Consider the following 27,110-nt stretch of genomic DNA (forward strand, 5'->3'; position numbering starts at 1 on the left):
ATACTGGCATCTGGGTAGAAACCAGAGATTCTGCCAAACATCCTACAGTGTACCAGCCATTTGCAACATAGAATTATCCAACTCCAAATGTCAAGAGTGCTGAGTTTGGGAAGCCCTGCCTTAGAAGGATATAAACAAACTCAAGGATATTTCTGATTAAGTACAAGCTAAGTATCTTGTCCCCATTTCTGATGGTTATCCACACTTGTCCCAAAAGGAAATAGCCCAAAGTCACATCTAGCTACTACAGAGATGTCAAGGGCCATAACTTCAGTTTCTAGGTCCACAGTGGCTAGGTGATGTCCTGGGCTCCTCCAGTTGTCTCAGTCTGGTGTGACTCCTCACCATCCTTCCACCTGTGGGCTAAACTATGCATTTAGTCCTTCCCAACAAAGCTTATTGCCATGAAAGGTATAGAGGAAGACCATCTTACCCCTCCCTCTTTCCCATCACCCCCTCGCTTTGGAATTTAATTTCCCACTGAGATATGTTCTATTCCACATTTCTGAATTCACTGAAGGGTTTGTACCCAAATTCCCCTCCCAAATTTATCCTGGTGGTGGGTTGGGGGACAGGATCCCTCAGGATGGCACCATACTTTGGTCAGTGGTATAGACCAGCAAACCCTCTGTGCACTACAGTTGCTGACTCACCTTGGCAGTGGCTTTTGTTCCATGTTCACATTTGATTGTCCCCAGTTCTGCTCACTGGGAACTGGGGAGGATTCTCTTGTCATGGGCTGAATAGTCATAGCAGTCCTGGACTGCAGCTGGTGTGATGTCTTCTGTAGACAGTCCTGAGGGATTCTCTTAGGGGTGTCAAATCTCTACTGTTATAAGCCCAGGGGGCAGGAGGGGTTAACCTAGGCCTGTTTTGATTATTTCTTCTGATGTAACTCACTCAGAACATGAATGAGCTTCTTGTTCAGTTCATCCCCGGATACTCTTGGGGAGCAGGAATCCCAACTACCCATCAATCACGGAGGTATCTCCCTGGCCAGTTCTGACATTTTCTTTGACAGTCTGTGGTTTGCCGCTGCTCTTCTGGTGCCAATTTCTGACTTTGAAATAATCTGGTTCCACAGAAGAGTAAGCCGCTCGAGTTAGCTTAAAGAAAAGGGGATCTGGGTAGAGTGGATTTTTATACAACACAATTGAAGGAAGTGGAAAAATGGTTGAGCCTCCACTCTCTTATCTCCAGGGTCTCAGGACCAACTTTCCCCTGCTTCTCTGTGCCTCTTTTCTCTGGGATGTCATACTGGTGTCTTCTAAGACACTTGGCCTCTGTAAAGCACATGGCTCTGCTTTCCCCTTAACTAGAGACAGGCCTTGGCCGAGGCCTCCATGTCCATGGCTCTGACCTTGGCCCCAACTCCAACTGACCCACTGCTTCACTGCCCAACACCATCCTGACTATGAAATCTGCCTCTCTTCTGATTGTCTAGTTTGAGAATCTGTTTGGCTCAGGATGGGTCAAATGTCCACTCCTGCTGCAATAATCTAGATCCTAGGTAGGGAGGGAGAGGGTACCCAGGTCCCTCAGATACTAGGGTGGGGGTGTTTAATACTTATGCTCTGGAACAGCGGTCGCCAACCTTTCGGACTTCACGGACCACCGGTTGGTGACCGCTACTCCAAAGGTTTCCTTAAACCATCGGTTAGCAACCTTTCAGACCTTACGGACTACCAGTGGTCTGGGGACCACCAGTTGGCAACCGCTGCTCTGGAACACAAAGAGGATCATCAAAGCATTTCTCTCCCACCTCCCACCCTGCTTCCCTCCAACTCCACTAGTCTTGTTCTCCCACTCATTCCCTCCCCCCACCAAAAATTGATATCCCTTTGGGATATGTTTCTGTTGTATTTCACATTTCTGAATTTAAGGGTTCTGTAACCAGATGCCCCTCTCCTCTCACAGTGGTAGCAAATTTCCCTCCCTGAAAAATTCACAAGATTACACCAAAGGCAGTTCCAATCCCCGGGCCTGTGAGATGCTGGAGGTCTTCTCAGCTGTTGGGGCTCAAAGGCTCTCTTGTTTCTTTGGGGTTCTTGAGGGTCTGTTCCCTGGGCCCCCACCATAGAGGGGCCCCAGTAGGCAGCCTGAGATGGAGCTCCTGCTGTGAAGGCTGACCCTGGTAGGGATGGTGTGGGTGCTTCTGGAAAGGGAATAGAGGGGCATTAGAAGAGTATGTGAATGAGGAATGGAGCTAGACAGGAAGGGTTGCTTGTGAGACTGTGGACCTAGGCTTGAGAGTCCCAGAAAAATAAAGCTGTTTCTACTGATCTGAGATGTCCCTGCCTCTGCCTGCCATAGGTGTACATTTTCTGCTTCACAAAGCTGCAGGAGGCCTCCACCCCCTATTCCCCCTCTGCATCCTTCTGTCTTCGTATTCCTCCTACAGCAGCAGTAGCAGTAAGAGTAGCAGCAACAGCAACCTCCACCTTGTTTTCTCCTCACCTGCTCCTTTTGCCCCAAACACACTGGTAGTTGCCAGGCCTGGCTCCTGTGGAACCTGCTTCCATTCCCAGGAAGACGCCATCTCCTGTAGAGAAGTGGGCAGGGTTAAATCCCATTCTGGGGGTTGGAGAGGTTGGGAGGGAAGATGGGGTAGTACCGAGTGTGGTAATCTTACAGCCCAGAGAAGCTTCCACCTCCGCAGTTCCTTCTCTTTCTGAACCTCAGCCAGTTTGGCCAGGGTCAGCTGCAGCCGATAGGCTGCCTCTTTGCATTCCATTTCGTGCTTCATGTTGAAGGCCAAGGTGTGTAAGGCCGATTTGTGCAGTTGGGTGAAGTCCTGTAGCCACTGCAGCCTGCAAGCGTGTAACTGGCCCTGCCTGCGGGCACAGCGCACACCCAGGGCCAGGCTACCCCAGGCACAGGCTTCCTTGGCCTCACTGGTCACTGCGCTGTTCTCCAGGATGGCCCTGAGCTTGTCTTCCACCTCCGCCCAGGACAGGGATATATTCTCCAGGTAGAACTCAGGGCCTTTTGTGTGTCTGGCTATTTTCTCGTTGATGAAAGCCACCACATTGCCATGCTGGAACCCATCAGAGGGGTCCTCGGGTCTCAAGGCCATGATAGCAGAGGGCCTTAGGGGCCTGGCTGCACTGCAGGGATGAATTAACTAGTCGTTCCCTCTGTTAGGGCCTCTGCAGATAGCCCCATCCCCAAGGCTCCTCCCATCTGCTTTCCCTCCCCCCCTCCTCAGACATCCCCTCCTACACATACACAGGATACCTCCCACCAGGCTTTCTTCTTTCCAGATGCTGACCAAAGGAAGTGTACACTAAGGTGACCAGACGTCCCGCTTTTGGCGGGACAGTCCCGATTTTTAACAATTTGTCCTGCGTCCCGCAGCGTTTTAAAAAAGTCCCGATTTTTGGAAAGAATGCACGACAAGCTAGGGAACGGCGGGAGAATGGAAAGGGAATGTACGGTTTTCAGTGACCATGTGGCTATTTAGCCAGGATATGAGTTTTATATTATTTTTGTTAATTTTATAATGTTAAACTTTAATAGTAACAAATAATTGTTGAGAACTGATTATCGAGAACTGCTTATCAAAGTTCGCATTGTTGATCAGTTGTTAGAATTCGACCACCATTGTTTGGACTTAATGAACAATGGCATTTTTTGGGATTGGCAACGACGAAAACATTTTGTAACTGTCTCTCAGACGATACACATCGTACTGCGTGCTAGTAAGCTAGTTAAACAAGTGATGTCATTACAAATCAGCTATTCAGATAATTTAGGTAACTAATTTATTTATTTATTTTATAAATACATAAATTTTCTTGAATTTAGCCGACAGTACTCATATTATTTATATTTTATAGTGGCGGCAAAAAGTCTAGCGCCAGCCTTGAAAGTGACATTTACGAGTTACTTTACGGCAAATTCAGAGGAAAAATAATACAAGTTAGTATTGTTATTATTTAGAAAGAAATATAGGATTAAAATAATTTTAAAAATATAGTTACTTTATAACAATCAAATTAATTTAATATATAAACTAACAATAAAATATGTTCATGTAATTATGTACCTACTTACTGTGTTTTAAGCAATATGTATATAATAATTTATAATATAATTTTAAATTATTTTTTTTAGATTTTCAACATAATGAGTAAGAAAAGAGGATGCAAATTCAACGATGATCTAAGAAGTGAATTTCCTTTTATTAAAAAAACCAAAAGTGATTACAATATAGGCCAAATTTTTAATCAAGGAAACCCCCTCCCCCCGCCTCCCGGGCCGAAACGGGTTTGGCTCAGTGGATAGAGCGTCGGCCTGCGTACTCAAGGGTCCCAGGTTCGGTTCTGGTCAAGAGCATGTACCTTGGTTGCAGGCACATCCCCAGTAGGGGGTTTGCAAGAGGCAGCTGATCGATGTTTCTCTCTCATTGATGTTTCTAACTCTCTATCCTTCTCTCTTCCTCTCTGTAAAAAATCAATAAAATATATATTTTTTAAAAAAAGAACCTCCCACCCTGGTCAATGGTGTCCCGCTTTACCAATGTTAAAATCTGGTCACCTTAGTGTACACGGACCACACCCACTGGCCACACCCACTGGCCACACCCGCTAACTCTGCACTGCGCCCCCACCCCCCTCAAGCCCAAAGAGAAAGTATACCTTTCCTTCCAATGGCTCCGGGGCGGGGCGGGGCGGGGGGGGGCGGGGAGGTGGTGGGGGAAAGGAAGTCTGAGCGCCAATCCTGGAGCCTTATACCCTGAGACTGTACCAATTTCCAGAGACAGCAGGGCTGGGAGCGAATGTGCCAGGAATATCCTTCCCATCCTCCCACCCCCAGGACTTCAGAAGACCCACCATACTGTTGAAAGCTCTTGAAGGTGGAAGAGACAGGAGTGGTCAGAAAAGACTTAGATCCAAGAATGCAAAGCACTTGTAATCATGTATAAAAAAACTTCACCCTCTCTCATCACCACAATGATTTGTCCCACGCCAGGGGGCGCTCTCCTCCTAGAAATGGAAAGTTCTAGAACACAGACAAGCCCTATCCTCTCAGTGGCCTCAGGTGCCCACTGGGGAAGAGGTTGGAGCCAGAGAACAGCTTAACCCCCCACTGACCCAGGACTGAGCACTGTGGTCACTATAATGGTCATAAATCCCAGCCCTATATACTCCTGAGACTGTCTGGAATCTGCCGCCAGTCAAACACCCCACCATTGTCACCCCCATCCCCTGCTATTTCTTCCCTGGACTCCTGCAGCAATTTGACATCAGGTCTGTCTTCTATCCTACCTTATCATCAGAGGGGTGATCATGTATCTTTAAACCTCCAATGGCTTTCTGAATCCTATGGGATAAACCAGACAGAATCCAGGTAGAGCCCTACTTTGCTACTTATTATATGACCTTGTGCTATAACCGGATCGCAGTTTCTGTCTATGGGCTTACAATAGCACTGAATGACAAGCTTGATGTAATGTTTTCTATAACTCCATTTTAATAAAATGTACAAATAAATATCTGTGTGTGTGTGTGTGTGTGTGTGTGTGTGTGTGTGTGTCTTTGCACAAGTATCTTGGAAAAAGAAGGAAGGGTATACACCAGCCTTTTGTTTTTGAATAGTTAATTTTTTATTGCTGAGTAGTATTGTGATCTGTAAATTACCACTTTAACTGTTTTTTTTTATTGTTTAAAGTATTACAAATAGTAGTATATATATCTCCTTTTTTTCCCTATTGACCTTCCCCTGGCCTCCCCTACCCCCTGGCACATGCCCTCACCCCCTACCCCCCAGTGTCTTCTGTACATTGGTTGTGCTTATATGTATGCATACAAGTCCTTCTGTTGATCTCCTATGGACACCCCCCCCAACACTCCCCAGCCTTACCGCTGTAATTTGACAGTCTGTTCAATGCTTCTGTGCCTCTGTATCTATCTTTTTGTTCATCAGGTTATAATGTTCTTTTTTTTTTTTTTTTTTTTTTTATTTTATTTTATTTTTTTTAATATTTTTTATTGAGGTATTATATGTGTACATATCTTACCATTACCCCCCCACCCCACACCCACACATGCCCTCCCCCCAAAGTTTTGCGTCCATTGTTTATGCTTATATGCATGCATACAAGTCCTTCGTTTGATTTCATAACTCCCCCACCTCTCCCTAACTTTCCCCCTGTAATTTGAAAGTCTGTTTGATGCTTTACTGTCTCTGTATCTATCTTTTGTTCATCACTTTATACTGATCTTTACTATCCCTAAATGAGTGGGATCATGTGGTATTTTTCTTTCACTGCCTGGCTTATTTCATTTAGCATAATGCTCTCCAGTTCCATCCATGCTACTGCAAATGGTAAGAATTCCTTCTTTTTATAGCAGCATAGTATTCCATTTTGTAGATGTACCACAGTTTTCTAATCCACTCATCTGCTGATGGGCATTTAGGCTGTTTCCAAATCTTAGCTATTGTAAATTTTGCTGCTATGAACATAGGGGTGCATATATCCTTTCTGATTGGTGTTTCTGTTTTCTTGGGATATATTCTTAGAAGTGGTATCACTGGGTCAAATGGCAGTTCCATTTTTTAATTTTTGAGGAAACGCCATGCTGTTTTCCACAATAGCTTCAACAGTCTGCATTCTCACTAGCAGTGAAGGAGGGTTCCTTTTTCTCCACATCCTCTCCAGCACTTGTCATTTGTTGATTTGTTGATGATAGCCATTCTGACAGGTGTGAGGTGGTACCTCGTTGTTTTGATTTGCATCTCTCGTATGATTAGTGACTTTGAGCACGTTTTCATGTGTTTCTTGGCTTTCTGAATGTCCTTTTTTGAAAAGTGTCTATTTAGTCCTTTGCCCATTTTTTGATTGGATTGTTTATCTTTTTTTTGTTAAGTTGTATGAGTTCCCTGTAAATGTTGGAGATTAAACCCTTATCGGAGATAACATTGGCAAATATGTTCTCCCATGCAGTGGGCTTTCTTGTTGTTTTGTTGATGGTTTCTCTTGCTGTGCAGAAGCTTTTTATTTTGATGTAGTCCCATTTGTTTATTTTCTCCTTAGTCTCTCTTGCCCTAGGATCTGTGTCTGTAAAGAAATCGCTACGACATATGTCTGCAATTTTGCTGCCTATGTAGTCTTGTAGGATTTTTATGGTTTCCTGTCTTATGTTCAAGTCCTTTAGCCATTTTGAGTTTGTTTTTGTGTATGGTGTAAGTTGGTGATCTAGTTTCATTTTTTTGCATGTATCTGACCAGATTACCCAGCACCATTTATTAAATAGGCTGTTTTGACTCCATTGTATGCTCTTGCCTCCTTTGTCAAATATTAATTGAGTATAATGGCTTGGGTCCATTTCTGGGTTCTCTATTCTGTTCCATTGGTCTATATGTCTCTTCTTTTGCCAGTACCAGGCAGTTTTGAGAACTATGGCTTGGTAATATAATTTGATGTCTGGTATTGTGATCCCTTCTTCTTTGTTCTTCTTTCTTAGGATAGCTATGGCTATTCGGGGTCTTTTTTTGTTCTGGATGAATTTTTGGAGAGTTTGTTCTAGATCTTTGAAATATGCCATTGGTATTTTAATAGGTATTGCATTGAATCTATAGATTGCTTTAGGTAGTATGGACATTTTAATGATGTTGATTCTACCAATCCATGAACATGGCATGTTTTTCCTTTTGTTTATGTCTTCCTCTATCTCTTTTTTCAATGTCCTATAGTTTTCCGAGTACAGGTCTTTTACGTCCTTGGTTAAGTTTATAACTAAGTACCTTAACTTTGTTGGTGCAATGGTAAATGGGATTGTTTTTTTCATTTCTCTTTCTGTGAATTCATTATTGGTGTATAAAAAGGCCATAGATTTATGGGCGTTAATTTTGTATCCTGCTACATTGCCAAATTCATTTATTAGGTCTAGTAGTTTTTTGATGGAGTCTTTGGGGTTTTCTATATACAGTATCATGTCATTTGTGAATAAGGACAGTTTTACTTCTTCTTTTCCAATTTGGATGCCTTTTATTTCTTCTTCTTGTCTGATTGCTATTGCTAGTACTTCTAATACTATGTTGAATAGGAGTGGTGAAAGTGGGCATCCCTGTCTTGTTCCTGTTCTTGGGGGAAATGAGTTTAGTGTTTGCCCATTGAGTATGATGTTGGCCGTAGGTTTGTCATATAGGGCTTTTATTATGTTGAGGTATGATCCCTCTATTCCCAATTTGCTGAGAGTTTTTATCAAGAAAGGGTGCTGGATTTTGCCAAATGTTTCTTCTGCATCAATTGATATGATTATGTGATTTTTGTCTCTCAGTTTGTTTATGTGATGTATCACGTTTATTGATTGTGAATATTGTACCATCCTTGCATCCTCGGGATAAATCCTACTTCGTCACTGTGTATGATCTTTCTAATGTATTACTGAATCTGATTTGCTAGAATTTTTTAATTTTGTTGAGGATTTTAGCATCTATGTTCATCAAGGATATTTATTGGCCTGTAGTTCTCTTTTTTTATGGTGTCTTTATCTGGTTTTGGGATTAGGGTAATGTTGGCTTCATAGAAAGAACTTGGAAGTGTGCCTTCCTCTTGAATTTTTTGGAATAATCTGAGGAAGATAGGTTTTAGTTCTCTTAGAACCCTTGGAACAACTCCCCTGTAAAGCCATTTGGACCAGGGCTTTTGTTTGCTGGAAAATTTTTTATTGCTGTTTCTATTTCTTCGGTAGTTACCAGCCTATTCAGGTTTTTTGATTCTTCTTGGTTGAGTTTTGGGAGCTTGTGTTTTTCTAGGAATATGTCCATTTCATATAGGTTGTCCATTTTGTTGGAATAGAGTTGTTCATAGTATTTTTTCATAATTGTTTGTATTTCTGTGGGATCAGTTGTTATTTCACCTCTTTCATTTCTGATTTTGTTTATTTGGGTCCTCTCTCTTTGCTTCTTGGTGAGCCTGGCTAGAGGTTAATCAGTCTTGTATATCCTTTCAGAGAACCAGCTCTTGGTTTTGTTGAACTTATGTATTGTTTTTTTGGTCTCTATTTCATTTATTTCTGCTCTGATCTTTATTATTTCCTTCCTTCTGCTTACACTGGTCTTTTCTTGTTGCTCTCTTTCTAACTCGTTGAGTTGTAGGGTTAGGTAATTTATTACCATTGCTTCTTCTTTTTTGCTGTAGGCTTGTAGAGCTATGAACTTCCCTCTCAAGACTGCTTTCATTGTGCCCCATAGATTTTGGATTGTTGTGTTTTCATTGTTGTTTGTTGACATGATTTTTATTTCTTCTTTGATCTCTCTGGTAACACAGTCATTGTTTAATAGCATGCTATTTAGTCGCCAGGTGTTAGAATTCTTTTGATTGTTTTTATTATAGTTGATTTCTCGTTTTATGCCATTGTGATCTGAGAAGATGCTTGATATGATTTCTATCTTCTTGAATTTGAAGAGACTTTGCCTGTGATCCAATATATAGTCTATCTTTGAATATGACCCATGTGCACTTGAGAAGAATGTATATTCTGTGACTTTGGGGTTAAATGTTCTGAAGATGTCAATTAATTTCATCTGAGCTAGTGAGTCATTTAGGATTGATGTTTCTTTGCTGATTTTTTGTTTAGAGGATTTGTCCAATGGTGATAGTGGGGTATTAAAGTCCCCTACTATGACTGTATTGCTGTCAATCTCTCCCTTGATATCCTCAAGGAGTTTTTTTTTTTTTTTATGTATTTGAGTGCTCCTTATTGGGTACATATAAGTTTACCAGAGTTATATCTTCTTGTTGAATTTCTCCCTTTAGTATTATGAAGTGGCCTTCATTATCTCTTGTTATGTCCTTCACTTTGAGATCTAATTTGTCAGATATAAGTATTGCTACCCCAGCTTTTTTTTTTTTTTCATATCCATTCGCCTGAACAACCTTTTTCCATCCCTTCACCATCAGTCTGTGTGAGTCCTTTGTTCTGAGGTGGGTTTCCTATAGACAGAAGATATATGGTTCATGTTTTCTTATCCACTCAACTACCCTATGTCTTTTAATTGGGGCATTTAATCCATTTACATTTAAAGTTATTATTGATAGGTACTTGTTTTTCATCATTTTTATTCTTTATGCCTGTGTTCCTTCTTTACTTCCTATTTCTTCTTTTTACAGCAAACCCTTTAGCATTTCTTGCATTGCTGGTTTGGTGGTAATAAACTCCCTTAGTCCTTTTTTGTCTGTGAAGCTCCGGATTTCCCCCTCAATTTTGATTGATAGTCTTGCTGGGTACAGTATTCTTGGATTCAGACCCTTCCTTTGCATGACTTTGTATATTTCATTCCATTCCCTTCTGGCATGGTGTGTTTCTGTTGAGAATCAGTCGCTAGTCTGATGGGGGATCCTTTGTCGGTAACTTTCTGTCTCTCTTTGGCCACTTTTAATATTCTTACTTTGTCGTTGGTGTTTGCCAATTTAATTATAATGTGCCTTGGCATCGGTCTTTTGGGGTTCATTTTGTTTGGGACTCTGTGAGCTTCTTGGATTTGTGTGAGTTTTTTCTTCCCTATATCAGGGAAGTTTTCTGTCATTATTTCTTCAAACAGGTTTTTTATTCCTTGCTCAGTTTCCTCTGTGGATGTTGTTTCGTTTTGTGTTGTCCCAAAGTTCCCTTAGGCTCTCCTCTTGTTTTTTAAGTTTTTTTTTTACTAGATGCTGCTCTGCTTGGGCATTTTTCTCTACCTTGTCTTCTAGTTCACTGCTGCTGTCCTCTGCTTCTTCTGGTCTACTGTTGATGCTTTCTATTGAGTTTTTTATAGCAGCGATGTCATTTTTCATTTTTTCTTGGTTTTTCTTCATTTCCTCTTGGTTCATACACATATTGTTCAATTTGTCTTCCATTCTTTTCAGCGACCTTATGACCATTTCTCTGAATTCTTTCTCTGGCATATTGTTTGCCTCCATTTCGTTTGCTTCCTTTTGTGAGGTTGCCTTCTTTTCTTTTATATACGGGCTGTTTCTTTGTCTCCCCATGATCTCTCTTCTCCGGTTATCTGGTTATGTAGTTCTCTTTCTCCTTTTCCTAGGCAAAACTTGACCTTTCTGTGAGAAGGTGCAGAGCTCCTCCGAGTCCGCGTATTCACACTGCTTGCGGTCCGGTGTTCCTGGGTTTGCAGCCGTTCCCTGGGTGTTGTTGTTGTAGATTTTTAGACTTCCTAAAACAGTCACTCTCCCCTTGAAGATGGCGTGGTCTCCGCATCAGAGCCGGTTGCTCCAGGAGAGATTTCAGCAGCAGTGGAGGCTGCCTGGTCAGGGGAACCTGGTCTGGCAATCCCCAACAGTCCCTTGCAGTTTAGCTGTCCCTCAACTCACAAATATACACTCCCCCTGCGACCACACACTCTCTTTTTGTTCTCTCACTCACAAACTATCTTGCAGTCTGCCTTCCCATAGGCAGCCATCTTTCCAACTCCTATACACCAGACTTATAACATTGGTTGTCTCTGTGAGATAGGAATAAAGTACATTTAAAAATATATATTATTCTTTATATTTTCTCTATTATAAAAATAATTTATTAATAAACATTATATTTTTCAAAATAAAAAACATTTTTCTTATAACTTTTTATAACTTTTAAGTATATAGTAATTGTACATATAAATAATATTTATTTACCTAGAAAGTAAATGTCTCCCTATAACACCACCCTTCCCCCAATCTTGGAGCTAACCACTGCTAATAGCTTGGTATATATCCTTTCAGTCTTTTAAAATAGGCCATAGCAGATAATTGGCAGTTTCTCAAATTAAGCCTCCTCTCTCTTACCTCTTGACCTTTGCACAGGTTTCTCCATGAGTGGATTGTCTCTCAGCCCCTCTCCCCACTCCCATTCTTCTTATCCACCTAACTCCTGTGTAATTGCTATTCCTTTTCATAACAGCACTCAATTACTTCTTCCACTAATAAGTAGTTTTGATCCTCTAAACCCCATCCAAAGCTAGGCTGAATTGTGTCACCTTTCTGTGTCTTCATGGTACTTTGTCCATACCATTTGCAGTATTTTTCACATTATATTATAATCCACGATTTTCTAATTTTTCCTCATTAATTGTATGTTCCTTGAGGGCAGGGTCTGGGGCATAATTATTTGTGTTTTCAGCCTCTAGAACAGTGGAAAGCACCCAATAAATTAATTTGTTGAATTAATTGAAATAATTCATTACATCAGTAAGGTGCAAATAGGTACCTTTAAAGAGAATCCTATTTTCTTTCTTCTCTGAAATATCTTTTTCTCCACACAGACTGATGTACTGCCACCTCACAGCTTCTTGTAGTAGAGACATCTCCTTAGTATTTGAATCCAACCAGTATCTGACAGATTTTGGATTTGTAAAAAAAATACCCTGGAAGTTTCAGTAATGAAGCTTCTGTGTGAAGGATTAACACAGACAAACTGTATCTTACAGAACTGAGGTAAATGATAGCAGGAATATTTGTTATCTGTCCATATAATTTTTGTCAATTTCTGTTTGTGTTGGGGGGAGAGCATGAATAAGGTAATGAGGTCATTTTTCTGTTTTCTGATGATTTTATGGATGCCGTATTTCTCCTGCTTCTTGTGGGGTGTTAGCAGTTGTTCTCAGCACCAGATGGTCACTCATTGACCTGGATTTTAGTGAAACAAAACTGCATGCTTCAGCTTTGAAATTGCTCTGTGAAGGCTTAAAATATCCAAATTTCAAATTATACAGGCTCAAGTAAGTAGTAACTTAATTTACATACTGCAAGAAAAATGTTTAAATATGCAACTCAAGATGGATGTTGTGTGGTCATAACACATTTCAAGGAGTCATAAAGAGGAAGGGTAAAAGTGACAGTACTAGCCCAGCCAGCATGGCTCAGTGGTTGAGCATCAACCTATGAACCAAAAGCTCAGGGTTCAATTACCGGTCAGAACACATGCTGGGGTTGTAGGGTTGATCCCCAGTGTGGGGGTGCAGGAGGCAGCCTATCGATGATTCTCTCTCATCATTGATGTGTCACCCTCTCTCTTCTCTGAAATTAATAAAAATATATATTTTTTAAAAAGTGACTACCTAAAGTTTTTCCTATGTAACAAGTTAAGGAAGAATTTTCACTGTAAGAGGTAGTAACATCAATGACAATAATAATAACCAAGACTTCTTAAATAATTGCTTTGTTCAAAGTGTTGTATACATGACTTCCTTTCATCAACACAGTAGCTCGGAGAGGTTCAGATTATTATCCCCATTTTAGCACAGTAGGAAACAGATGCCCAAAGTCAAAAGACTGAATTCAAAACTCAAATGTTTCTGATTTCAAAGTCTATGGTAATGACCTTAGTTAATAAAAAGTTTATCATATGTGTATTAATAAGGGTTCTCCAGAGAATCAGAATCATTAAGATGCATATAAATATATAGAGAGATTTATTTTAAGGAAACAGCTCATGGATTATTGTGGCTGTCAAGTTCAATATCTGCATGGTAGGCCAGCAGTCTGGAGACACAGGGAAGAGATGATGTTGCAATTCAAGTCCAAAGACAGTCTGCTGGTAGAATTTCTTCTGGGGATGTCAGTCTTTTTCTATTAAAGCATTCAACTGATTGCATGAGGCCCACCCACATTATAGAGGGTAATTTACTTTACTCAGAGTCTACTGATTTAAATGTTAATCTTACCAAAAAACTACCTTCACAGAAACATCTATAATAATAAAAGTGTAATATGCTAATTAGACGGCCTTCCGGATGACCTTCAAGATGAAGCCAGGGCTTCAAGGGAAGCACAGGTCCAGGGTGCCTGTCGGCAGCTAGGGGAAGCCTGGGTCCCAGGTGCCGGAGGGAAGCCTAGGTCCCAGGTGCGCCAGAGGGAAGCTGGTGCCAGCAGTCAGGGAAAGGAAGGCCTACTCTTGCACGATTTTTTGCATCAGATATCTAGTATAGAATAATGTTTGACCAAATATCTGGGTACCATGACCTAGCCAACTTGACACATAAAATTAACCATTATAATATACTAGAGGCCCAATGCATGAAGATTCATGCAAGAATGGGCCTTCCTTTCCCTGGATACAGGCAACGCCTTCACTCTGGCCCGGAGCCACCTTTCCACCTTCCCACGCTGCCCAGAGCCCCGGAGTGGCTGGGGTGTTGTGGAATGCCTGCATCCCGCCCCACCCCCAGCCACTCTGCGCCTGTGTATGCAAATTTACCCATGATCTTTGTTGGGTTAATTTGCATACTCACTCCTGATTGGCTGGTGGGCGTCGCGAAGGTACAGTTAATTAGCATGTTACTCTTTTTTTAGGTAGACTAGTAGCCCTGCACACGAATTCGTGCGCCAGTAGCTCATCAGTAGCTCACTGCCACCCTCCAGTAGCTCTCCGCCCACTGCCCTGCCCTCCTGTAGCTCCCCTGGCCCCCCCTCCCTCTGTCCCCCCTCATAGCTTGCTGCCCTACTCCCTCCTGTAGCTCTCCACTGCCCACTTGTAGCCAGTAGCTCTCTGCCATCCTCCTGTAGCACAAGGACTCTTTGGCCACTGAGCTCTTTTTGCCAGGCTGTATATGGAATGTAGGGTCATTGTGGAACTTGGGATAAGACCGATTTCTTTCTTGAGTCCCTAATCCCCCATAGGTTAGCAAAATGTCACTTCACAGATGTGTGCTGTGGAGCCCTTGCCTCTAACCTCAACAGAAATGAGAACCTAACATTCTTAGACTTAAGTGGAAATGACCTCAAGGATTTTGGAGTGCAAATGTTTTATGATGTATTGATTCATCCAATATGTAGACTACAGACATTCTAGTAAGTTCTGTGGTGGGGGAAGTGGGAGGGATGGAGTCAGGACAGGCATGTTGGATTTGATCATAGCCAATTGCAGTAAGGAAAGAAGAAAAACTGAGGGTAGGCTATGCCTAGGCAAAATATCAAAGTAAGTGAAATTACCAACAGACTTCCTCGTTGGACACAGGGGCAGCGAAAGAGGCAATGAACAGGCAGCACTAGATCTCACTGCTATGAGAAGCAACATGTGTAGGCAAAAGAGCACTGGATCTAGATTCTGCTAGGTCTGGCTGAAGTACTAGGTCTAGGATCTACTAATGGCATGACCATGCTTACTTAACTTTTTTGAACTTTAGTATCCTTGCTTGTAAAGTGGAGCTAATATGCGTCCCTGACTCCCTGGTGTTAGCATGGGGGTTGAGTGAAGTGAGATGTCAATTATGAATGAACCTAGTACAACCCTTGGCACATAGTAGGTACTTCATATACCTTTCCATTTCCTCCTTTAATGCCTGCTAGAGGGCTTAATGCTTACATTTTGAGAGTCTTTAAGACTCAAGGGGATGATACTATAGTGATGCAATTAAAGAAAGTGAAGGTCTTTCCCTTTTCTGATCAATGTCCATTTGCTAGCTCTGTAAGTTGGCATAACACACAAAGTAATGCTTTTTAAAAAAATATATGTTTATTGACTTCCGAGAAGAAGGGAGTGGGAGAGAGAGGCAGAAACAACAATGATGAGAGAGAATCATTGATCGGCTGCCTCCTGCATGACCCCTACTGGGGATTGAGCCCGCAACCTGGGCATGTGCCCTTGACTGGAATCAAACCCGGGACCCCTCAGTCCATAGACCAACGCTCTGTCCACTGAGCCAAACTGGCTAGGGCCAAAGTAATTCTTAATTGGGATACAGCTATGCTCTGTTGGCAAACTAACCAGTGACCAAATGGCCATTCATTTATGGCATTCAGAATTGGAATGCGTAATGGAAAATAAAGGCCGAGTGCAAAAATTCCAAAGCCAATTTGATGGATTGAAGTGTAAATGAAAACAGCTTAAAAGCCTAATTACAAATCTGGCTGAAACAGAAGCTGGTTCTCTACTAGCAAAGTGAAGTCTGTTAGTTTCAAAGGCTTAAGAGTGGGATGATTACTGCCCAGGGAGAGGAAAATATTCACAACATAATTCTCAGGTTTAGGGACCTCCAGGGTATTCTTATAAAGTGGTGACTGGAGTCTATACTATTAACAGGTTGAAATAACCTCAATGATCAATCCTAATGTTTCTTTATATATACGGTAATTTAATGTGATAGCACCTATGGTGTGTATGCTTCAGCAAAGATTCTCAATGACAGGAAGAATAAATTATTTTGTAATGGCATGCCATTATTTTTTGTTGTTGTTGTAAATTGTGCTATTTTCTGTTTCTCTCACTATTTCTTTGTCTTTTAACCAGAGTGTGTCCATTGTGTTTTCAGGCCAATCTTTAAACCTTGCAACTTGTCAATCAATAAGTTGATAGCAGTGTGCAGTAATAGCTCAGAATACAAAATAAAGAACATGTACACATAGAATAGATACCATTTACTGACCTTAAAATAAATTTTTAATGTTAGAATGTACATAAGACAAACAACACTGAAAATAATAGAATAAAAACATGTGAATGAGTCCTCTTAAAGAAACAAGACCTTCAAAGGATTACAGGGCAAGAGAGTATGCAAACACATGTTATACCTTATGATGCTGATTTTAAGTAAAACTGTAATTCACAAAAGAAATAGGAAATGAGTTGGATTACAGGGAAAGACGTCATAGAGATGAGATATGATGTGGGCCTTGAGAATGAGTAGGATTATGAAAGGGAGAGAGATCAGTGGCTATAAGACTACAGGCAACAGGGCTGCATTTGTGAATAGCTCACCAAAAGCACCTATGGAGAGAGACATGTTTGTATTATATATTTTTTGAGCTTCCACAGTATCCATATCCTAAGCTCCAGAGGGTGTTCTGCAGTTCCCAGGATTAAGCCCCTTTCTGATTTTTTTTTACTGATAACATTTTATTAACTCTGGGTACATAATATAACTGATACATCTAAAAGCAACAAACCAACACATTTTCACAATTTCAGGTTATACACACTTTAAGTTATTGAACTAGATTTATAAAAGCTACAAAATATTTCACAGGTATGGGAAGATGTTGTCATGAGACTTCATTGTAAGAATGGGTATAGGATATGTAAGAGATTTTTCAAACCTACAAAGGACATTTCAAAATTTACAATGTTAATAAAGTTCTTGCTTAGATAATCAACATTTTTATCTTCTTTCATCAGGATACTTAATTAGAGCAGCTTTCTTCTTATACTTTTCTCCAATCTCTCTAATATTTTCCAAGAGATCTTCAGATGCGTGCTCTTCATACTCTGTCAACTTTAGCAATCTGCTCCTCAAGGTGTTTCTGCACAGAGCCTACATGTGTGGCAACCATCTCTAAAAGATTGCAAGTTATTTCCCACTTTTCGTCTTTCTTCAGTTGTGGTCTGTACAACTGGCAGGTATTCCCACTGAATAGAATATAATTCATTCATAGTTTCACTGAGGCCCTCATAAACAGCACTCTCCAGCATGTGCTTGTGTTTCTCCAAGGACTCCAGCTCATTGGCACATTTGTTGTCCTCTTTCTCGGCTTCCTTCACTTTTTGTTGGTAAAGATCATCCAGCTTTTGAATTTCTTCTTTCAGAGTTCTTACACTTCTCCTGCTTTCCATTATTTAATTGTTCTAAAGTATCATCTAACCCCATTTTTTTAAAATTTAGAGCTTTATTACTATCTTCTTCAGTTTGGTTCAAGAGTTCCTTGAGTGGTACATAAACTTGAGTTCTGTATTTGACAAGACAGTTGGCATCAGCTTTAGGATAAAACTTAATTTCAAAGTTATAACCTTTGGAATTCTCAGCACCCTTAGGGATAAGTTTTAATTTTCTAGCCAACTTGTGATACTCTGCTAATTGTGTTTCAATCGCTTCTTTGCCTCTAGCATATTTTAACTCCTTATTTCACAATTGCTGCTGTTCATTCTCCAGGTCCTTGGTTAATTTATTAATGGTCTGCTACAATTCATTTCTTTCATGATTTATTCCCTCAAATGTCTGCAACTGAGTACTTCCGGTTATCAACAATGTTCTGTAGTCGAGTATTCTCCTGTTTCATTGTTTCACATTCTAGTTCTGAGTTGCAGGTTTGATCCCCGTCCCCAACTGGGGCCATGTGGGAGGTAACCCCCTTTCTGAATTTTTAACACCCCCTCATATGTTTGTTCTTGTTCATGGACTCCTATGACTGACTCACTCCTCATCTCTGACAGCATATTGTATAGCATACAATGGATCCTGCACACCCCCATGTTTCTATTTCTGCCTCGCTTCCACAAACCACCAGATAAGAGAAGTGGGGAAAAGAAATGCCAGGCTAGGAAAATAGCAGAGTCCATGAAATATGAGAGAATGTGGTATGGGATTGACAAGAAAAAGGCTTACTTGATTAAGGTATATAATTGTCCCTAGAAGCTCCTTGATGAGCTGTGTGACCCTGTATTCTTGGAGCCTCAGTTTTCTCATCTATAAAATGGGGATAGATTGACATTAAGCTTGCAGTGCTGTTGTTTCCAACATCATGCTTACCCCATGGTAGGTACCAATTAATGGTAGGTGTTTGTATGAGTGTGTACCCGTAATATAACTCAGCTTGTAGTCTTTGAGCTTCCAGATTTTTGCTGTGTAGTCAGTATGAACTGCATTTCAACTAAATGTGTCTTCTGGAAGTGGTGAATCTAGTGGGAGAAGAGACACCCAGTGGGAAGTTATTATGAGAGGTCCAGCTGCTCTATGTCTTCATCATTGTGTATTGTTTCCTCCTGCGCTGAGAGACGGTAACTCTTAAGACCAGGTCTGGCATGAGAAGAATAGTCAAAATGGCAGTTTTCAGTTTTCTCAAGTTGTTCTTTCCCTTTAGTTGTTTAACACTTATTATTATGCATTTATTATGTGCCAGGTTTTGTGCTAAGTGTTGTCCTTACAGAAATGAATATGCCTTTTCCTGTGTACTTCTACACCATGTTCTCTGATTATCCTGGTCCCTCTGTCAGTCTGCTAAATATCTGCTAAAACTCAGTCACATTAAGAACTCAAAATACAATGTTAAATAAAAAAGTGCTGAACTGTGTTGTGAATCTCGTTTGTGTACAAAAGGATAAATATGCATGTGTATGTATGTGTCCAGAATATGTATGGAAGGATATACACAAGAATTGCTAACAGGAGTTAACTTCTGGCAAGAGGAATTTTGCGAGGGCAATAGGAGAAGAGGAAAGGAACTTTTCATTTTTATCTATAGCCCTCTGTTCTACTTAGTGTTTTTACAATGGGCATGTATTACATTTATAATTAATAAACTTGATATTAAAAATAAAGTTCACCCATACTGAGGCGTTATTTTCTTTTTTTAAAACATGATGATTTAGAGGACAGTATAGGGAAGGTATGACATAAAAGCCCAAAGGAAAAGAATGGATGATTTTACATCAAAATTAAAAACATTTTATGAAAAAATACATAAATATAATTAAAAGACTAGTGATAAACTGGAAGCACATATGTGGCACATATATATAAAGACAAGGCTAATATCCATTATATAAATTTTAAATCAGTATGAAAAATAGAACATGGAAGATTTCTATTTCCAGCAATATGAAGTAACAGTGAATGGATTTACCCACCCACATTAACAACTAAAAAATTGGGCAATATATATGAAACAATAGTTTCCAGACATTGGATAACAGGCAGTGTTGGGACAAATAAAAATAGCAATATGGTACTTTTAACAGAACCATATCAATAACCTTATTGAAGTTAATGGTCTCACAGCAATACCACAATTAAAGGCTGAGATTGGTAAAATGGAAAAAATTATAAATACCCAACCATATGCTGCTTATAGAAAAACCACTTTAAATATCAAAATACAAATAAATTAAACATAAAAGATAGGGAAAACATATAGCATGATAACACCCCAGTAGTTGATAAAACAAGGAGATAAAAAATAAGTAGAATATAGAAGTTTGAACAAAAAATAATAAACTCTGAAACTGATACAGAGTAATATTGAATGTAAACTGTAATTGAGAAGTAAAAAAATCAATTAAAAATCAATAAAAGATACATGAAAAAATCCTCGAAATATTGGAAAATAAATAACACTTCTAAATATTCCATGGCTCAAGAGTAAGTCTCAAAAGAAATTAAAAAATATTTTAAACTGAGTGAAAGTGAAAACATGATACATATCAAGTTGTGGAATACACTGAGTGGCCAGATTATTATGATCTCTGAACGCATAATAATCTGGCCATTCAGTGTATGTCCTATATAATAAGGCTAATATGCAAATTGTCCCCTCCACCAGAAGTTCGACCAGCGGGCAGGCCGGCCAACTGCCCATGTCCCCTCCCTCTGGCCATGCTGGCCGGACCCCACCCATGCATGAATTCATGCACCAGGCCTCTAATACACACACACACACACACACATATACTGAGTGGCCAGATTATTATGTGTTCAGAGATCATAATAATCTGGCCACTCAGTGTAGGTTTCTGGTGTAGTATTCTATCATACATCTATCGCACACTGCATTGTGTGTTCACCACCCAAAGTCAAGTCTCCTTCCATCACCATGTATCCTCTCTGTACCCTCCTCTCACCTACCCCCATTTCCTCTCCCTGGCAATCACCACAACGTTGTCCATGTCCATGAGTTTTTTTCTCTTTTTTGCTCAATCCCTCCACCCCTCCTATCCAGCCCCCAACTTCTCCCTCTTGACAGCTGTCAGTTTGCTCTCTAGGAGTCTGTCTCTATTTTGCTCCTTGTTTATTCTGTTTATTAGATTCCACATATGAATGAAATAATATACTTGTCTCTCTGACTGGTTTATTTCACTTAGCATAATGCTCTCCAGATAGAAAATTTTATAATTTCTAGAATTACAATTTCTGACAGCATATTAGTGATCATTGGGGAGAAAAAGGGATCTAATCTAATAATAGACAAATATGCAAATTGACCGCAACTTCGCTACACCTAAGCCACGCCCACCAGCCAAGCCACGCCCACCAACCAATCAGGATGAGTATGCAAATTGCCCCAACAAATATGGCGGCTAATTTGCATATCAAGACAGCGTCCAAAGAAGCCAACAGCTGCATAAGGGAGTAAAGCTTCAAAGAAGCAAGCAAGCCTGGGGGGGGGCGGAGGGGGGAGGAGAAGGGCGGGGCGGAGGTGGGGCCGGGGGCGAAGGGAAACGCGGGCGGGCTGGAGGAGAAGGCGGGGCAAGTGACAAGGGCGGGGTGGAGGCGGGGCCAGGGGGCGAAGCGAAATGCGGGCAGGCTGGAGGAGAAGGCGGGGTGGGTGACAAGGGCGGGGCGGAGGCGGGGCCGGGGGCGAAGGGAAACGCGGGCGGGCTGGAGGAGAAGGCGGGGTGGGTGACAAGGGCGGGGCGGAGGCGGGGCGGGGGAGAAGGGAAACGCCGGTGGGCTGGAGGAGAAGGTGAGGCGGATGATAAAGGCAGAGCGGAGGCGGGGCCGGGGGGGAAGGGAAACGCGGGCGGGCTGGAAGAGAAGGTAAGGCAGGCGAACAAGGGAGGAACGGAGGCGGGGTAGAGTGCAGCAGGAAATCCTATTGCAGGATTTTTCCTGCAACGGGAAAGCTAGTTCATTTATAAAAGGTTATGAGAAGACATTTGCAGGAGATAGAAATGCTCTTTATTTTATTTGTGGTGATGGTTTCAGACAAAATTGATTAAATAATATTATTTAAATATGTCTAGCTTATTTTGTGTGAATTGGTTTTTTTAAAATATATATATTTTTTTATTTCAGAGAAGAAGGAAGAGGGGAGGAGAAACAGAAACATCAGTGATGAGAGAGAATCATTGATTGGTTGCCTCTAGCACACGCCCCACACTGGGGATCGAGCCTGCAACCCAGGCATGTGCCCTGACCAACACTCAACCACTGAGCCATTCCAGCCAGGCTTCCCCTAATTTGTTTCACTAATCCCCTATTGAAGAATATGAAGGTAATTATTGTTGTTATTAGACAAGCAGCTGTACCTTGGAAACACACCCTTAAGTGCTTTTCCTCTGAGTAAAATGAAAAAACTGACTTTTTTTAAATTTAATAAATCTTTATTGTTTAGATTATTACAATTGTTCCTCTTTCCCCCCCCCATAGCTCCCCTCCACCCGGTTCCCACCCCACCCTCTGCCCTTACCTTCTCCCCACTGTCCTCATCCATAGATGTATGATTTTTGTCCAGTCTCTTCCCGCACCCCCCACACCCCTTTCCCCCAAGAATTTTCAGTCCACTCCTTTTCTATGCCCCTGATTATATTATATTTACCAGTTTATTCTGTTCATCAGATTTTTTATTCACTTGATTTTTAGATTCACTTGTTGATAGACATGTATTTGTTGTTCATAATTTTTATCTTTACCTTTTTCTTCTTCTTCCTCTTCTTAAAGAATACCTTTCACCATTTCATATAATACTGGTTTGGTGTTGATGAACTCCTTTAGCTTTTTCTTATCTGTGAAAGCTCTTTATCTGACCTTCAATTCTAAATGATAGCTTTGCTGGGTAGAGTAATCTTGGTTGTAGGTTCCTGCTATTCATCACTTTGAATATTTCTTGCCACTCCCTTCTGGCCTGCATAGTTTCTGTTGAGAAATCAGCTGACAATTGTATAGGTGCTCCCTTGTAGGTAATTAACGGTATTTCTCTTGCTGCTTTTAATATTCTTTCTTTGTCTTTTGCTCTTGGCATTTTAATTATGATGTGTCTTGGTGTGGTCCTCTTTGAATTCCTTTTGTTTGGGGTTCTCTGCGCTTCCTGGACTTATAAGTCTATTTCTTTCACCAGGAGGGGGAAGTTTTCAGTCATTATTTCTTCAAATAAGTTTTCAGTATCTTGCTCTCTCTCTTCTTCTGGCACCCCCATAATTCGGATGTTGGTATGCTTGAGGTTGTCCCAGAGGCTCCTTACAGTATCTTCAAATTTTTTTATTCTTTCTTCTTTTTGCTTTTCCAGTTGAGTGTTTTTTGCTTCTTTGTATTTCATATCTTTGACTTTATTCTTGTGATTCTTTAGTCTGCTGTTAGGTCTCTGAATAATATATTTTATTTCAGTCAGTGTATGTTTAATTTCTAGTTGGTCCTTTTTCATATCCTCGAGGGTCTCACTAAATTTATCAGCCTTTTCTAGGAAATTCTTGAAAAACCTTATAACCGTGGTTTTGAACTCTATATCCGGTCATTTGCTTTCCTCCATTTCTTTCATTTGTGATCTGTTTCTTTGTCTCCACATTTTCGCTGCTTCCCTGAATTGGTAGAGTAGCTTTGTGTGGTAGGTGTCCTTTATAGCCCAGTGGCTCAGCCTTCCCCAGTTACCTGAGGTGGACACTCTTGGTGTACCCCTTTGTGGACTGTGTGTATAGCCTTGTTGTAGGTAAGTCTTGATTGTTGTTGGTATCACTGGGGGGAATTGACCTCCAGGCCAATTGGCTGTGAGGATCAGCTGTGTCTATGCTGGGAGAACTTCTGTGCTGGAGACATCCTTATGGGAGAAGCCTCTGTGTCCGCTTGGATGGGGCGGAGTCTCAGAGTGGAGCAGACAGCCTTGGCTTCCCGTCAGCCCTGCCCTATGAGGACCCTGGGTCTCAGTGTCCCTCGGTAATCACTGCAAGTACCTCTGAGAGAAAGCCACCCTCGAGTTTCGCCCACTGCCAGATTGTCCAGTTTCTCCCCGAATGAGTCTGGTTTCCCAGAAACTCGCCCGGAACTGGAGTTCAGCACAGTTGGGAGCTTCCATCTCCCTCCCACTTTAGAAAGCCAGCCACGCACTCAGCCGCCCATGCACTCAGCAGTCAACCCTCTCTGCGTGCGCGCCTCCAGACCTCTGCCTTTCGCAGCTTCCCTGAGTCTCAGTGTGCTTTCTCTTTTCCTGACAGTCCAGATTTCCCCTGAATGAGTTTGGGTTCCCAGAGTCTCACCTGGGACTGGAGTTCAGCGCAGTCAGGAGCATCCATCTCCCTCCTGCTTTAGAAAGCCAGCCGCGCACTCAGCCGCCCATGCACTCAGCCGCTCGTCCTCTCCACGTGCGCGCGTCTCCGTACCTTAGCCTTTAGAAGCTCCTCTGAGTCTCAACGTGCTTTCCTCTTTCCTTCTAGTTGTAGAATTTCCACTCAGCCAGCTTTCCTGTGGTTCTGGATGGTGTCCGTTTTGTCTTTTAGTTGTAGTTTTGATATTGTTGTGCGAGGCATCAGTTTAGGTGTTTACCTATGCCGCCATCTTGGTTTCTCCGAAAAAACTGACTTTAAAAAAAATCATGCTAACCCTGCCTTTGAGATTATTATACCCCAGCCTGAGGTCCACTGGCATCCTCAGAGGTTGTTACCCATGGGGTAGGCCACTCAGGGGTGCTGGGGTAGGAAAAGGTTGACAACCAGCATGGCTTTGGAGGACTGGTTTTTCAAATCAAGGAGAGTGAAGGGCAAAACTCTGAGACATCACTGCTGAAAAAATATTTGCTCCTAATTATAATCCTCAAAATCCTCCATTACCCAGAAATGGAATGTCTTCCTGTATATGCTTGTGGCTGATGTTTCCTCTTCGATGTTCAGAAAAGTCTACTTGCTAAAACAAGAGAAGCCAAGAAATCTGGAGGATGGGAAGGCGGTGTCCGTACAACCACAGCCCTACTCAGTGGAGAGGGCCTCCTTGCCTGGAATGTGCCATGCTTTGTGTCTTGTGACAGTGCTTCTTAGCCAAGGCAGCCACGATTAGGCAGACAAGAGGGGAGCCAGTGGCCTGTGAGAATGTTCCATGTAGGAAGTGTGATAGAATAGTTTTATTGTGTATGAATTATACCTCAACAGGCTGTAAATACACACACACACACACACACACACACACACATGTCTGAAAGAGTCATTTAAGAATTCTAGTTGTCTAACCCCCATAACCCCATATTATAAGGAATCTGGGGTCCAACAAAGTCAAGGTCACACCGGCAGTTTATGATCAGACTTGGATTAGAACAAGTGTCTTTATTTCTGGTCTTTCTCATCTTAGCATACTGAAGGCAGAGATTAGATTAAATGCATAGATTATAAATGATGGATTTTCAGTCTTTTGTGGCATGCCAGTGGGAAAGAGACATGTGCATGATGAAAACAGGTGACTTCTAGGGTTCTCTCAGTGATGTGCTAGAACTGGCTCATACTGACTTATGAAAATTGATGGTTAAATTTTTGGAAATTCTGCAAGCCATTATTAAAAATTAAATGATATAAACTTGCAAATAAATAAACTTTATTAAAATAAAGGTAATACTCTAAAGTCACAACTTCCTAATTATTTTACTACATTTTACTATTATCTTTGCTCTTTTAAAAAATACATTTATTGATTTCAGAAAGGAAGGGAGAAGGAGAGATAGAAATATCCTATCTAATAAAAGAGTAATATGCAAATTAACCATCACTCTGCTACACCCACAAGCCATGCCCACCAGCCAATCAGGAGCAGGTATGCAAATTAACCCAAACAAGATGGCTGCAGCCACAGAGTGAGCAGGAGGCTTGGGTTTCCCTGGCAATGAGGGAAGCCAAGCTTTCCGCATACCCTGGCAGGCCCAGGCCTCCACTCAAGGCTACAAAGTTTCAATTATAGAAGATAAATAAATCCCAGATACCAGGGCCTCAGCTTGGGTTGCTGGGGGCGTGGCCGGCCTGCAAACCACCACAGGCCACTCACCCAGGCCGCCTCATGCCACAAGGGAACCACCACCCTGATCCGGGACACCCTTCAGGGCAAACCAGCAGGCCCCCACCCATGCTCCAGGCCTCTATCCTATCTAATAAAAGAGTAATATGCAAATTGAACATCACTCCAACACACAAGATGGCTGCCCCCATGTGGTCAAAGATGACTGCCCCCATGTGGACACAAGATGGCCAGCAGGGGAGGGCAGTTGTGGGCGATCAGGCCAGCAGGGGAGGGCAGTTGGGAGGGACCAGGCCTGCAAGGGAGGGCAGTTGGGGGTGATCAAGCCTGCAGGGGAGGGCAGTTAGGGGTGACCAGGCCCTCAGAGGAGGGAAGTTGGAGGGGCCCAGGCCTGCAGGGGAGAGCAGTTGTGGGGGACCAGGCCTACAGGGGAGGGTAGTTAGGGGCAATCAGGTTGGCAGGGGAGCAGTTAGGCATCAATCAGGCTGGCAGGGGAGGGCAGTTAGGGGCAATCAGGCTGGCAGGAGAGCAGTTAGGCATCAATCAGGCTGGCAGGGGAGTGGTTATGGGGTGATCAGGCTGGCAGGCAGAAGCAGTTAGGGGCAATCAGGAAGGCAGACAGGCAAGCAGTTAGGAGCCAGCAGTCCTGGATTGTGAGAGGGATGTCCAACTGCCTGTTTAGGCCTGATCCTACCTGGATCGGGCTTATACGGGCATTTGGACATCCCTCTAGGGGTCCCAGATTGGAGAGGGTGCAGGCTGGGCTGAGGGACACACACCCCTAGTGCACGAACTTCGTGCACTGGGCCTCTAGTCAATGATAAGAGAGAATCATTGATTGGCTGCCTCCTGCACATCCCCTACTGGGGATGGAGCCCCCAACTCAGGCATGTGCCCTTGACCAGAATCAAACCTGGAACCCTTCAGTCCATAGGCTGACGCTCTATCCACTGAGACAAACTGGCTAGGGCTTATCTGTGCTCTTGAGGTTATTTATATCTACTAGAAGCCCGGTGCACAGGATCGGGCCTAAACGGGCAGTCGGACATCCCTCTCACAATCCAGGACTGCTGGTTCCCAACTGCTTGCCTGCCTGCCTTCCTGATTGCCTCTAACCGCTTCTGCCTGCCAGCCTGATCACCCCCTAACCACTCCGCTGCCAGCCTGTTTGCCCCCAACTTCCCTCCTCTGCCGGCCTGGTCACCCACAACTGCCCTCTCCTGCAGGGTTGGTCACCTCCAACTCCCCTGCCTTGCAGGCCTGGTCCTTCTCAACTGCCCTCCCTTGCAGGCCAGGTGCCTCCCAACTGCCCTCTTCTGCTGGCCATCTTGTGTCCACATGGGGGCAGGATCTTTGACCACATGTGGCAGCTATATTGTGTGTTGCAGTGATGATCAATCTGCATATTACTCTTTTATTAGATTGGATAGAGGCCTGGTGCATGGGTGGGGGCCAGCTGGTTTGCCCTGAAGGGTGTCCCTGATCAGGGTGGGGTT

The 27,110-nt window shown here is 42.3% G+C and overlaps 1 protein-coding gene across 1 annotated transcript; it reads right to left on the reverse strand.

Moving 5' to 3' along the window:
• Positions 1 to 1,878: 1,878 nt before the first annotated feature.
• TEX13B (testis expressed 13B) lies at positions 1,879 to 3,076 on the reverse strand. Its single transcript, XM_054719250.1, is given in 5 exon segments — positions 1,879 to 1,908; positions 1,911 to 2,063; positions 2,225 to 2,267; positions 2,269 to 2,324; positions 2,633 to 3,076. Coding segments are annotated over 5 exon segments (726 nt in total).
• Positions 3,077 to 27,110: the final 24,034 nt, after the last annotated feature.

This window comes from Eptesicus fuscus, chromosome 1, assembly GCF_027574615.1.
Source record: "Eptesicus fuscus isolate TK198812 chromosome 1, DD_ASM_mEF_20220401, whole genome shotgun sequence".
Classification (NCBI taxonomy): Eukaryota; Metazoa; Chordata; class Mammalia; order Chiroptera; family Vespertilionidae; genus Eptesicus; species Eptesicus fuscus.